General features: G+C 37.3%; 2 protein-coding genes across 3 annotated transcripts; both read right to left on the bottom strand.

Moving 5' to 3' along the window:
* Positions 1-1,253: 1,253 nt before the first annotated feature.
* LOC100115711 (putative fatty acyl-CoA reductase CG8306) lies at positions 1,254-5,638 on the bottom strand. The gene is made up of 7 exons (XM_001601118.6): positions 5,092-5,638; positions 3,926-4,177; positions 3,547-3,796; positions 3,266-3,458; positions 2,942-3,181; positions 2,606-2,863; positions 1,254-2,525 (listed from the first exon to the last, which is right to left on the bottom strand). The coding sequence occupies exons 1-7, from the start codon at positions 5,281-5,283 to the stop codon at positions 2,387-2,389; spliced, it is 1,524 nt and encodes a 507-aa protein (XP_001601168.1). The 5' UTR covers positions 5,284-5,638; the 3' UTR covers positions 1,254-2,386.
* Positions 5,639-7,132: 1,494 nt separating this feature from the next.
* Positions 7,133-14,550, bottom strand: LOC100117760 (putative fatty acyl-CoA reductase CG8303). 2 transcript variants are annotated; one of them, XM_016981312.3, is made up of 7 exons: positions 13,552-14,550; positions 12,440-12,805; positions 11,847-12,100; positions 10,251-10,583; positions 9,729-9,986; positions 7,943-8,122; positions 7,133-7,376 (listed from the first exon to the last, which is right to left on the bottom strand). In XM_016981312.3, the coding sequence occupies exons 1-6, from the start codon at positions 13,744-13,746 to the stop codon at positions 7,984-7,986; spliced, it is 1,545 nt and encodes a 514-aa protein (XP_016836801.1). In that variant the 5' UTR covers positions 13,747-14,550; the 3' UTR covers positions 7,133-7,376; positions 7,943-7,983. The 2 variants fall into 2 exon arrangements, with proteins under 2 accessions (XP_016836801.1, XP_016836800.1); XM_016981311.3 differs by having other exon boundaries at positions 7,947-8,122; positions 13,552-14,547.
* Between the last annotated feature and the right edge of the window lie 748 nt (positions 14,551-15,298).

Genomic DNA, 15,298 nt, shown 5'->3' with positions numbered 1-15,298 from the left:
GTCAAGTAGGAAGTAAAATCATTTATTCTGCAGGTATCTTTCGTTGCAGTAAGTATTAAACTTTTTGAAATTAAAATTTTAAACTCATCAGATCAAAATAAATTACTGTTAAAAACAGTTTTAAATCTTTTTGTCTCGTAATTGTTTACATCTTTTATATCTGCTTATGATACTATAATCCAATACATATAATTAATTATTATAATTACAAATATTATTTTTAGGATCATTTTATTAAAGCAATATCAAATGAAAAATGTAACTGTTTGTCATAAAAGCTTGATCTAACTACAAAAATGAACTCTATGTTTTAATATCAGTGTAATACATTAAAGCTGTATTTTTGGATTGGCTAGCTTCTTTCTTTCGATAAAATTCTCTGAACATAACTTGTCTCGCTAAAATGTGCGCACGCTGCATTATAGCTAACAGTGAGCCATCTTGCCGATTATGTCACGATGAGATGGAATCAAACCCGCAGGTCACCAGCATGTCAATTGTATGCCTCACAGCCCGAGCTATATTTACTTTCGATATAATAAATTATGTGGATTCGCGGAAGAACCAAGTTAATTTTTTACGTTCTTGCAAGAACGTGACTTCCAATAATGTTTGCACGAACTGATCGGCAAGAGAACCAAATGAGTCGCCATAATTTAGCAGTTCAATCGCGTATTAATCATAGACTCGTAGAAGATGCAGCAGCACAATTTTTCAGAAAATCAGTATACACTTCTCTGAAATACTTTGTTGAATAAATGATTGTACAGCTGCAAGAACTTCTATCAGACTTGGCTTTTCAAAGCAAAATGTTGATATATATGTATATTTAGTGGCAAAATGAGGGCTTGTTCTGCGAAGTTTGATATACCTTCAAGTTTGAATCTTATAGGAGGTTCTTTTTGTAAGAATTTTAAATCTTATCTGATGTATAAGCTCGGAACGAACGAGATGAGATGTGATACTGACATATAGAGGTACTACTACTAGTAGTACTTCTACGGATACTGATTTACGATACTAATCAATCAACGGATTCAATGCACACCTCACAGGAGGCACCATGATTAATTGTGTAACTACCTAACCTTAGGTAGTTAAGTAATTTAGTTATATTTTAATGATTTTGTTTTTAGATGGATTTAAGGGTTTAAATTTAAGAAAACACAAAATTATGGGAAAAAGCCTTTTGGCATAAAAAACCCAGATTTATTGATTGCACAGCATTAGATTAAGTTCACAGAGATAATTAGTTAATCGAACAATAACGTTTCACACACACACACAAACTTTGTTCTCGCTTAGTTGGTATAGCCCGTTGGGCGCGATTTATAGATTTGAATCAAATCAAATCGGATAGCCCGATGGGCGTGATTTAGTCGTATTGCGATTCGTATGAAATCAATCAGCCCGGAAGGCGAAGGTGTATGTATAAGCCCGGAAGGCGTTGTATAAGCCCGGAAGGCAATAGTAGTTTCTGCCACCAAATGCAGTCAGAGTTTGAAGTATTCAAAATCTGAGAGCGAGGGAGGACCGCCCGCGAGTAATGACTGGTTTTGACAGACTGACTGCCTGCGCGTGAGCATGCCGTCGTGAAGCAGGCTAGCGCAGGGTGACCAGAACTACGACGGCGTAGTTCAAGGTTGCCACCGTGATGGTGTTTTGGACCTAGAAAAGGGTGCACATGCGCTCGTCATTGAAACTCATACATTCAGCGCGTTACAGAATAGGTTAGGTCGTAACAATGCACATATTATTTAACAGGGCGATATGACCAATATATAGTCATAAATTTGTTGCTTTGCGGAAACTCTTGAAAGAAAGAAAGATTGTTATGCTAGGAACTGCACTGGACTCATATAATATTAATTTAAATCATCAATATTTCTTTTAATTTTATTTTAATCAATCTAATGTATAAAATATAATAACTTTGTAAAAAAAAATCATGTTTAATGAGCAATATACTCGACAAAATTAATCAAACAATAAAACTTATGCACAAGTCAACTTACACCAGTCAATAGAACATAACACAAAATGTCTATTGCTTTGTTCATTCGTTACAAATAAATTAAAGATTCATAAAAGAAACCTCTATATAAGAAGATTTTTTAAAGATTCTATAACGAACTATTATACTTGTTTAAACATTATGCGCATCAACGAAAATAATAATATCGAACATTTAAACAATCATAAATGAAACAATATGAAATTACATTAATATTCAAAACGATTCATAAAGGTAGTGTTGTAAAAACTTTCTATATTGTATAAAAATCAATTCTCTCTTATAGGTTGTATCAATTTTAGTTGTTCATTAATTAATCTTAATTCTTACGTTACGCTTTTAAATGCAGTATAAAAAGTGTTAAATTTAAATTTACAAGAGACTCAAAATGTAATACGCTACTGGAACTATCATGCCAGTTTGTGTCCAAGTCATTCCAAGAATAGTTTTGAAAATCCACCAAATAAACGTCAACACGAACGCTTGTAACAAAAGGTGGAGTACCAGTAATCTAAAAAATAAATGACGATTTGATTAGTTCATAGTTTATGATGAAAAAAACATTGAACGTAAAGTAATTATAAATCTTACATTTTGTCTTTCCTCTTTGCCTTATTCAAATTCTTTAATGGCTCGTTATTTAAATAAACTCGTACGCCCTTCGTTAAATCTACAAAATAGGTTTCCCAATCAATCTGTCTTATATCCAAGGTGAACTTTTCTTTATCTACTTCAGAAAGTGAATCATGCAACTCCTGAGTTTGCTTGTTGTAAAACTTCCATTCTGTGAAAATGAACTTCTCCAGCCTTCCCAAAGATTTATTTACGTTTGTATGAAGACGAACCAATCTACAAATAGCATGAAAAGATGTTAGCATCAGTTGATAGAGAATGGTTTAAATGTTTAAGAAATTTGTAACAATTTACATGGGTCTTCCTCCAGCTACTTTAGTAACTGTATCTAAAATATAAGCCGGAATCATGTGTACGAAAAATGCAGAAATTTTGAACCACAGTAGGGAGGGTAAAAGTTTTAAATGAGGATACCAAACAGCACTAGCCAATGGATAACTATGCAAGTAACCATTTATTTTATCTGTAACGCTTTCCCACTTAAACGGCATGCATGTACTTGATGTTAGGTGGTACACTTTTACTGTTTTTAGCCTGAAACAAAATAATTATTTAATGTAGGAGATGACGGTTTGTATTACTACCTAAGATATCAATCAAATTCAAAGTAAAATTCACCTGTCTCTCTCAATTGAGTATGCAGCTACTAGGAGACTATTGACAACTACATCAACTGGAATATAGTCGTAAATAAGATTCTTAGCTACAGGTAAACGTCGCACAACGCCTTTGCTTGCTCCCATTAAAAATCCTTGTGGTCCATTTTTAGAAATTGTCCAACCAGGAATAGGTTCTTTCCAGGCTCCAACAACTGAAAAAATATTTCAAAAGTGTTAATTTAAAAAAAAAAAAACAGGTGTTGCTATATTCTCTAAATTAATTTTTATAGAAGTATTTACTCATTGATGGTCTGACAATTGCTGCAGCTAGCTTAGAGTTTGCTATCTCGTGCTCAGCTAATTGTTTTGTAAATGTGTACGGATTAGGATGATCCTTAATAATACTTGGTGTTGCTGCATTCAATTCTTCATCACTCAATTCTTCTACTTTTCTTAAAAGTTCTTTTACATCCATAGGAGCTGGATAAACACGTTCATGAGCCTCACTTAATGTTGAGTTCACGTATGCACTGGATACATGCACAAGGGCCTAGAATTTATTTGAAGTTATAATATTACATTATATTATTTATGATTTTTATTACATTAATGCATTTAAAAATATTGTTGTATTCAATATTATGAAGAAAAGAATAATAAAGAGCTAGAACTCGCTTACCTTCAGATTTCTTATTTCTTGACAGAATTCAACAACTCGTCGAGTACCAAGAAGGTTAATATTGACAGTGGATTTTAAATCTGCCTCGAAGTCCAATGTGGCTGCTGAATGAAATACAATTTGAACATGCTCCACCAAAGTCAGTCTATCTACAGAGGATAATCCTAAATGTTCTTCTCCGACATCTCCTCCAACAGCTATGATTTTTTTAAAAAGGTCAGTCTTTCCTTCTTGTTTAATTCTTTCGAACACCTGTTAGAAATTTAAAAAAATGAATTTTCCATTTTCAATTGCAAAGTTTTATATAAATCAAAATGAGTGAATTAATGAATCAATACAATTGTTAATTTAAAAAAGATAAATTAATTCAAAATAAGAGAAACTAAATTTGAATACTAAAAGCAGTAACTTGCTTGAAAATAGCTCAGCATAGAAATTGAAAGTGTTAAATAGCTATGGAGAAAGTAGCCTGGGCTTAAGAGTAAATAAGTTATGAAGTGGTTTTTTAAACAAAAGCTGTTTTTTCTTATTTCGCATAATTTTTAAAACTCTACATAAGATTCGTAATGACAACTTGCAATGAACAAATTCCAGAAATTAATATTATTTTACTACTCATGTACTTTCATTTATTATATTCAAGTTTCAAATAATGAAATAGTAAATATTAAGACAGAACAATCATAGTATTTATAGGAAATTCAATATCGATTCAAAAATGGAGATTCTATAATTACTATAATGCTCTGTGAGCAGAGTTTAAAATAGCTCTCTATTGATTTGTTTACACTGGCTAGAAATATTGATTGGAGTTCAGAGAAATTATACTAAAACGGAGCAACGTGACTCATTATTCAAAAGTTAATAATCCTCGAATAATAAACTACTTATGCGAAGAAGATTACATAATTATTCGCTGCACTCGCGGAAAGAGAAAAAAAGTAAACAAACGCGAGCGTTGCGATACACGCCTTGTAGGTAGTAGCCGCAATCAAGATAAGTAAACGTCGATAATGAAACCGCGATAATTCATCCGAGATCGGCACAGCGTCTATGGCATTGGCATACGCATCGACTAAAGAACCAGCTAATTCGCGAGTACAGGCACAAATGGCGCGAAAGTGCATATGCAAAGCATAACTCGCGGTCGGACATATTCAACTCACGGAGTTGTTGGTGACGTCCTGAAGTCTGTCCTGTGCGCTCTTGCCTTTCTTGGGCCTAATGAGCAGGTAAATGCTCATGACGTCCGGACAGCAGCGCAGAAGCTTCTCCACGAGTGAGATGCCCAGGAAACCGGTGCCGCCCGTCACGAAGACGCTCTTGTCGCGGAAGAACTCCGCCACCTGCGATGCCATCGCTGCTCAGCTGATGTACTCGCGTACCTGGCGATATACCTATACTCCGAAACGAAACTTAAACGGGAAACTAAACAAAAACACCGGCTGTTCGCGTCCGACAAACAGAGCACAATGTATAGCCGAGGAGACGAGGCGCGGACAAAAAAAGAGTCGCACACGTGCGTCGCCGGTTGCCAGGAGCCAACTGAGCCGCGAATGAATCGCCGCGCACGCGCTCGCCCTCGCGGAAATATTCGCGTAATACGAGCGAAACGTATGTAAGTACGTCAGCACTCAGCAGTGCGGCAGCTGCGCGTCGGGAGAGATGGAAAAGGAGTCGAGTCGGCTGTGTATACTATACGCTTCGGCGGCTATACTAGCCGTCTGCTGTGAGCGTATTCATCTTTTACTACAGCGCAGAGCAGAGCGGGAGTACCGTTCGTTCGCGAGAGGAGATGGAAAAAACGGTGATTTTTGAAAGACCACGCGAGGATTTTTAGGTTAGAATGCGGACGGAGAGATGCTGAGGAGGAGACTGGAAATTTGTGTGTATTGTATACGGCTTCGCGACGAGGTGAGTATGCTGTGCATATATATATATATATATATATATATATATATATATATATATACACACACACCTATACATAAAATAATACTGCGATGAGGCAACGTAGAGGCGAGAGCTACTGGCTCGCCGGCTATAAACGAGTTATGCGCTGGACGGCAAATTGAGGATGAAAAAAGCAAAGGAGGTGAGAGGGAAGGAAGAAAGAAATTTTCGAGACTTTGAAATGATGTTTGCTAATAGTATGTACCTACACGAGTCTCGGTTCAACAATGTGTTTCTTTTTCTTCGCTTGCACGGAGATCGACGTTGGGAAAGTTTTTTATAGGAGTGGAAATACCATAACTTGCATTGACGCTCGCGCTTTATAATTAGAATTCATAGTATACGGTTAAGCGATCGAGGATTCCCAGAATTTCTGAAATATAAATATAATGCACGATAGAAACTTGCAATTCAATTATTAAACGTTTGAAGAGCAATCCTGGTGGGAACCATTAAGTATTTCCAGACCTTTTGTTAATTTTTTGCAAAACATGCCATTAATAAACAATAATAAATCGATTACTCGAATAGAAAAAACAATAATAGCGCCGCGGAGAAGGAGAATGGAGTGAAAAAAGAAACTAAAAAAAGAACAATAATTATAGAGTGCACGTTCTACCTTGGGATAGCACTTTTTATTCAATTATTTGACATTGTGCAATTTGCTATGTAAGATTAAAAACTTTTAAAAAGTTAAAAATTGTTTGTGTAACAAACAAACAAAACTTCGTCAAAAGTATCAATACTCTAAGCGATATGATATTAATTAAGAGTCTGAGAGATTAATCTCGCGATAACGCCTAATTAATGCGTTTATTTCTGCCAACTTTGCCGCGTGTTTGATATCTAAAACAGTATAGACATTGAGAGCTGAATATTACCACGTTAATCGCCATAATGCTATCCATGTGAAAATCTTGCAGGCTCTTAATCTTTAAGCAATCTGTTGTTAAATTGTTTACACGCATAAACAATATATTTTACGCAAAAATAGGACAAAAACAAATAGAAAATTTGACCTATTTGTAAATTTTACAAACTCTGACAGCACAGCTGAATGTGTTCTCAAACATTAGAAAAAAATATTAGCTGTCATTGCGGAGAATGATGATGGAAGTGTGAAAACTGCCAGAGTTATAATTGCGTTTGCAAGAGAAATGAGTTCACGTGAAATTTCGCAGTTGTTTTCTTACCCAAAAAGTTCTAGATGTTACGAAAGTGTTTCTTAGGGTCATTACATGACATGTACATCAATGTATAAATAATTATTTTTTTTTATTAAATATATCATGTATTTATAAAATTTTATTGGTCAATACTATTCAAGTTCAGAAAATGTTGGATGATTTGCATGAAGCATTAAGTCTGCACTTCTTATCCTTAATCACTTTGCAATAACATGCTTGAGCATTTGATGTATATATGTATATAATTATAATAAGATATCCATATTATATAGCGTTGTAAACTTCATCAATAACAAAATTGTCGAATGAACCTGTAACAAAACAAATGCAGATGTATAATTTAAAAAACGTAGTACTGTAATTAGTTACCGTCGTATACACCACGACGCGGTTGTTCTTCAAAGCAACTTGTGCAGCAGTTACTATAGTTAGCTTCCCGTTAAGCCGGTCTCTGAACTATTTCTCCTTTTTTTCATTAAGATAACACTTAATTATTTTCGCGTTACAGTCTTTTTTCTATTTATTCTCGTAACCGTATACAAGTTCTGAGAAAGTTCTAGATCGAGTGCACTTTTCATATTTTCACCGATCTCTACGCCTTCGATACGTATTGTTGTGACCGAGCCTGAACGTTACGCGATTCGAACACCATGAATCGCGCATAGCTACCCTTAGCAACGAAATCAACGACGTCGCGAATGTTGTTGTTTAGTTAGAGTCTGATTCTGACAGCTGTTGAGAACAGTTGTGTTTACGTTTGAATAAAGAGTCCGAGTTCGAGTGATTTTCTATAAATAACGTGTTGTTATTTTTATTATCCGAACCCGGTCATAACAGTATATAAAATATGGATAAGTTAAAAACAGTTAAAAAATACCTACACGCATGATGTCCTCCGCAAAATCCGCATCAGCTCGTCTACAGCCAGACGAGTAGCATCACGACGAAGGCGGCTAGGGGCACAGCTATAGCCCAGTGAATACCCATGAGAAGCGCTAAACAGCCGCAGAGCCCGGTGAAACTCAAGACAGGCGAGAGCGCGGCAACTACGCGCAGCCTGCAAAAGTGAATTTTTAAGTGAGACGGCCAACAATCGCTAGCGCGGAGGGAAATAAGATTGCTGTCGCGGAAAAGCGTGACTAGTTTATAAGCGACGCCGTGTATTTGCTCGCTCGCTGCGGCGGAAATAACCGCGAGTAGAAAGCATCATTCGCGAAGTGTCGATGATTTTTTGCGAGGGTAATGCGAGTGATAATAATTATTTATTTTGATCAAGTTGATAGGAATATTTCTGATTTACTATGCGTAGAGTAAAGAGATATGAAAGACTGTAGCAGAACAAGTTTCTGATAAACATGAGCGAATAATAATGATATAGTTCATTTAAGCAGAGATTGACCGGAAAGACGAAGATAATAAAATAAGAGAAAGTTGACATTTAATTTATGCGGAATTTTTTACTTGAGAAGGATAAGGAACGTAAAAATTATCTCGCGTAATAAAGTAGATTCCAATATAAAAATTCAGTGTATATGGTATTTGTTAAATTATTATACTATTGTCGCAATTGCCCATTGTATGAAATTATTCTCTTAATTATCACTAGTTCATACTTTACTAATTGGTATATGTATATGTGCACGGACTACGGATTCGGTGTTAATCATGTGCAAGTGCTAATGGATATGAGCGCAGCATTAGAATTTGTGAAATATGTATACACACTATACACTTGTGATTTCAAATTACAAAACATGTCGATACACAACGAATGTGTTATTATTTTAGCTTGAACGAATAATAAGTTGCATAAAAGAGAATATTCAAACTTTTATAAAGTCGATTACATTGTTACATTATAGTCTCTTAAACAAGAATCACATATAAAACGATATAATTATATTATATTTATATTATTCATTCAGTATAACAATGTATTATTTATTGCGTTTTAGAATTACGAAAAATCAACATGAGTCGTTGATATTTTATAACGTTAGTATTGTCACTTTTATATTTAGAAATAATTTATTCACTTTGTTACTCCAAGTCAACAATAATTTTCGTATAAAAATTTAATCGTTGCAGTATATACATACGACTGAAGTTTGATACCTTATTGACATTTGCATATCACAATACCCGATTTCCTTATTTACGGTTTGTACAACAATATTATATTTTCCTGTAATCGTAACCTTTCATGCTTCCTCATTCGCATTCGGAACCGAGATATCCGCAATTTATTACTGGCATTATAATCGTAAATGACATCGACTTAGCTCGACAACATGTATAAGAAAATAACTTTTAAAATAACTGTACAATTGTAGAGATACAATTTAAAACTTTACTGAAAGATATAGCATCAAAAATTAGATTTTACGTAATAGACACATCTCATTCGTAAAACGTTCTGTCGAACCGGAAAACCAGATTCACGTCATCGGAGGCTGAATCGAATCAATTTTTTCATTCCATCGATCTTGGTCGGATTTTTAAAACTCAACGAACTTATGAGTGAGCCAACAAACTTTCCACAAAATCGATCCGCATCAGCAAATGCAAATTTGATCATTTCATTCAAATAACCGGAGATCTCGCACGCTTATATAACACAAAATCTACTAGATTAAAAAAAAAAACTTTTTCAACCAACTCACCTGGCCATTTGTCTCCTCGCCCTATCGGTGGTCTTAGCAGGTTCCTTGTGGAAGTAGGTCCTGGTGCCGATGACGCATCCCTCGAGGTACTTGTCCCAGTCAAGGAGCCTCGGATCCATAGGATGTCTATCGCGTTCTTCTTCCGTTAGCATAGCCGCGAGCTCGTCGCTCGTCTTCCTCGAAAACTGCCACTCGCGCACCGAGAAGTACGACGTGTACTTGCCGCCCTTAGCGTAACGCCGCTGAATGTCGATCAGCCTGCGGGCCGATCAGTGTTGTATGATTAGTTTTAAACTATAGTAGCTCGCGTGTGTGTGTGTGTGTATGTGTGTGTGTGTGAGTAAAGTTTTGATTGCTTCTGCTCTGCAGCTTTACGATATTATTATGTGTTGGGATATATGATCAATTATACTCATTTAAAAAATAAATTTAACGCTATCAGCCTAATGAGTAGTACAATAAATCCACAATGATTTATCAAAGTATGAAGTATCCGTCTAAAATGAAAGAAGAAAAACTCACGAATGCTCGGGCTTGGCGAGCTTGGCGAACAGGTGGATGAATATCGCGGGTATCATTTGAAAGATGAACATGACGAGCTCGGTCCTAAGGCGACTCTCTCGCAGAGTCGTGCGTGGATACCAGGCTACGGAGTGGCAAGGATGTTCCCTCGCGGCTTTGATGATGCCATCGGCGTATCGACCCCAGGTAAGGGGGTTGGCAGTACCGGAGGTGCAGTGAAGCACATGCAGACGCTCGGGTTCGAGCTCGGCCTTCCAGGCCGCAGCTAAAATCGTGGAGACCACCATGTCCACCGGTATCACGTCCATCACCATGTCTGCGCGTGCCTGGAAGCTGTAATAATCGTCGCGGGGGATGTATAGGCCTTGGATTATTATTGGATCGATGATGATCTGTGCCTCTGATGTTTGCTGTGCGAATACCTATGCTAATAGCGTGATTATGGTTGTTTTAGTCGTTTATGATACTTGCATTAGTGATACAGACAGTATAATGAGGCATAAAACAAAATGATGTGAACATAAAATATGTTTAAGTATTTATAGTATTCAAATGCAAGTATTAAAGTTTGTTTGTATTTCTAATAGTAAAAAATACTGGCATGGAAGTACAGTCAAAGGTTGGACACTATAATCCTTTTCTTGAATATTCTATAATGTTTTAGGACATAAAAAGTTGTTCTATCTTTTTTTTCTGTAATGCAATGCCCATAATACGTGGCTGAATTTACGTCTTTGAATCAGGATTGAAGTATTTTATCAACGTTACGCGAGGCCACTATCTACATACAGAGAAGTTTTATTAAATCTTGATGAAAATACCTTGATACCAAATTTTAAGTATTCAAACAGTGCGTGCAAAAAATACTAGGTATCTTTAATTTAGCGAATGCAAAGAATAGAAAATATTTTAACGAATATGATAATCCTTATACTAGATTATATGCATTTTTTTAGAAATCATAAAAATACAAGATAAAAAAGACTTTCTAAAATAAGATGACGTTACGCATAAAAATAATCTTCTTCCACATTGTCCGTAGAGTCTATGCGAAAACGTCCCTTCGATCACTATAATTTTGCGTATATTGGCTCAATAAAATAGATATAAAGGCTATACATTACAATCGATCGCTAACACGGTGTTTCGAAAGTTTTCTGAGTCATCAAACGCTTTTATACTCTCGGGGCTCAAATCTCGGAAACTCGAGGATTGTTGGTTTAAGCAGTGTCCCATCAACGTTGTTCTTTAAAGTTGTGAGAAAGAGAAAGACCGTCATAAGGCTCTTAAGGCTTTCTTCTTTATTCATTTTTCTCTTTTTCTGAGAGGATTGTATTTCACAATAATAGCTAAGAAGCGGTGGATTGAAAATTGTACACAATGTTTCAAAGATTTTCTTCGGTGCATAAATGAATTATTATCTATCAATAGGACTTTATAACTGATATTCATTAATTTCATCTTGAAAATTACAATTCAAATCTTTCCAGCATCATTTTTTATAACCCAATATATCTCACCCAAAAGATAAATCGTACTACAATTTACTGAATTTATCGTCTACGGATCAATGTCAAAAGATACCCGCCAACTCACGTGCAGAAAATTCCCTTGGCGACGCCGGCTATATATCCGCAAGCTCCGCTGTTAACGTTGTCGACCCAACCGACGAAAGGCTCTCGCCAGCTGTTCAAAATGACACTTGGCCGTACAATTGATAAAGGCACGTGACCCCTCTCCCGAGCTAGCAAATTCTCAGTCAAGTGTTTCGAGAAAGCGTAGGTATTTGGATGCCTCCTGATCAGTTCGCCGTATTCTTTCTCGACCTCTTGCGGGGACATGGTTGTCACCTGCAATTACGCGGATATTTATATTTCAATGAGTTTGAATATTCTTTACTTATACTGAGTATTTGATACGTTCTTATATTTTATGCTGTTGTGGAGCAACTGAGAAATTAAAATTTTTGGTAGTTTTTGTTTGCTTATAATTATAAAATCTCATTCATCATTTAATTTAAGAATTGTGAAATTAGCTATACATAATTGAACGGTTAATTACACGATTGAATTTAAAAATTCACCGTTTTCATTGCCGATTACATAGAATAAAAAATAATCATTTGGTACAATAATGTACGTTAATTACCCTAAAGTAAACCTTTAAATATAATGAACAAAACTACGCACCGCGTTCAAAACGTCAACCGGATCAACGTCGTACTCTACGGGATAGACTCTCTCCTCAAACTCGGAATTCTCAGTGCCGATGGTGCAATTGACGTAAGCCGAGGACACGTGCACCATCGCCCTAATCTTCTTCATTCTGCGAGCCAGATGCAGTACGGCTCGGCTTCCGCACAAGTTGATCCTGATGGCTTGTTCGAGTTGCGCCGCGAACGAGATGAAAGCTGCCGAGTGATAGACGTGCGTACAGTTGTCCACCAGGATTTGGACGTCTTTGGGACTCAGGCCGAGATCAGGCTCATTACTACCCACGTCGCCCTCCATTGCCTGGACACGTTGAAGCTTCGACGCTGGGATGCCTGAGAATAGCTTTGGGAGAAAAGTGTTGTTGTTGGGACTTTTATTTTAAGCTTTTTTGTTACCAAAATCTACGTCAAAAGACTGGTTGAAGTATTGAAAAAAAAAACATTTATTTTATCGATCTTAAATAATAATGGTATTATTTTAGATCCTATATAGCAATTCGCCTAAGTTATATATATTTACATTGACTAGTACACTACGGCAACTTATTATGTGTGAAGGTCAAAAGCCTGGACGATTACATCAGCATAGGCACATTAAAATTTCAACTATAAGGATGTAAGTACCGCAGAAGCATGTTATGAAATATTCCGCAATGAGAAATGATATTTTAGATAACTCAAAAGTCTCGCAAAGCGCAAACACAAATGCTTGCACGAAAAATTAACATCTGCACAAAACGTTCGATTTCTGAATTGTCAAAAGTGCACATTGTAAATATAGTCATGTATAAAAGGCGTCTGTAAATTTTACAGCTGATAATCCTACTCGTTCTTCCCGCAACAATGTAATTTATTTCGTATACAATATAAGATACCCTCCTCACGGCAGGTATTCTGCAGGATACGGAGATCGTAAATTTTACAGCACATGCGAGTAGGTTTGTGGCGCCGAGAGGGATCTCGCTGTTTATTGCCGATGCTCAGCAGATAGTGTATAAATACTGGCTCTGACCTTTTGTATACATTAAATCTCACACGTCGCCGCAAAATATTTTCTTTGATAACGATTATACGAAACATAAAACTTACCGGCGACGAGAACATCTTTTCCAATCGACTCTGAGGCTCGACCCCGAGTTTCCTGCGCACGAGTACGTAGACACGTGCTGGTCCAGGCTCGAGCTTGCAGATCCTCTCGAGGAGGCAACCACCGACGAAGCCGGTTACACCCGTCAGGAACACACAACTGTCTGCTGTCATCTCGCTGATCGATCTCGGAGGCATTTCTCTCTCGCTTTATAAAAAAAAAGAACAGCTTTCGAAATTTACGACACGCACACAATGATCGTCACGCGCTATCCGAAACAAGGCTCAGTCGGTTGTCAAAATCCATGTCCACGACGAACACACACGCCCAAGGCTTCCTCCGAGCAACGCGGACTTTCTATAACGAAAAGCCTGCTTCCTTCGGGCTACCGAGTCCCAAAACTAATGCTTACCGCGGGCCGCGGAACTCGACCGAGTGTAATACACGAGAGAGATCGAAATAAGCGCGGCTGTACTTCTCCCGTTCGTTGAACGGCGGCGGCGGCTCTCTCAACGACTCTCGGCGGTAGGTATGACTTATTCTTGTGCAACAGAGATGCGATGTACGCCCGAGAAATGCAGAGCCCAGCGAATTCCGGGCTGGGCTTTTTCGCGTGATGTTTTCAATCGCGGAACGGCTTGCGCAACCGCTCGGCGGTATAATCCCTTGTTGCATGATTCCTTGTGTTTATGTCGTTGTATATATAATATTGAAAAAAGGAGACGCCTTACGCGCGCGGTGAAACTTCCGATAGGAAAAAGAGTCGGTTTTGGTGATTGCCACGAGGCGCGATTTGAGTCACGGACTTTCACTGAATTTCTTTGACGTTAGAGTTACGATGCTAATGGTGTGTACGCTTTGGGCTCAGATTCACATAATCGCTGACGGATAGATGGAGGGGATTTACGAGCGGGATGTGGATTGAGCAAGTTTCGCGATGATAATAGGACGTCGGAGCTGTGCTCGCGCGTTGATCAGGATCACGCTTGTAGGCGATTAATAGACAGAAGGCGAGGTCGGGTTTAGTACGTCCGCATTAAAAAGCTGAGAATTATTTCGTTGTTTATTATTTTACGAGAGATCGTTAGGTGATCAGAGTAATTATTTATAATAATTTTAGGTCCAAGCGTGGAGTACGTTCGACGAAATTGCGTTTAGTTTCACTTTGACCAAAAAGTAGGCTTTTCTTGCGACGTCGCACGCTCGGCTACTTGCGCTGCTTATGCGATGATATCTGTAGAGTACACAGCAAATAAGCCAGTAATCAACGAGAGCCGCATGCCTTGAAATAATTCATAATGGCGTATGCACGTACCTACGCTGATTACCGCACTCTGCGCCACTCGGGATAGAAGATTTTGAAAACGAAGATACTTTAGTTTTATTTTGTACCTGTTTCTTATCAACGTCAATTTTTTAAAAGCATATGTGGTTCGATTTATTAAAAAATCAAGAAGATTGCTAAATAGATGGATTCTAATATTAAAAAACGTTGTCTGAAGTTGGTACGACTAACGCCGACTTTATCCGCCGAACACGCGACGTTTTCCACAGGCTTTCATTGCAATGAAACACGTTTACGTCAGATGTCGCGAGTTCCTGGACAGGTAAAGTCGATTCCTTCTTCTGCGCTTTATCTAAAATCACAGGTAAAAGTAATGCCTATTATGAATTCGACTACGTACATACATTGTTATGTACGTAGCAAGCTTGTATGTATAGACAATGCAGTATGTAAATAAAAAGTCT

This window comes from Nasonia vitripennis, chromosome 1, assembly GCF_009193385.2.
Source record: "Nasonia vitripennis strain AsymCx chromosome 1, Nvit_psr_1.1, whole genome shotgun sequence".
Taxonomy (NCBI): Eukaryota; Metazoa; Arthropoda; class Insecta; order Hymenoptera; family Pteromalidae; genus Nasonia; species Nasonia vitripennis.
The sequence above is the reverse complement of the archived record's forward strand: the minus strand, read 5'-3'. Positions and strand labels throughout refer to the sequence as shown.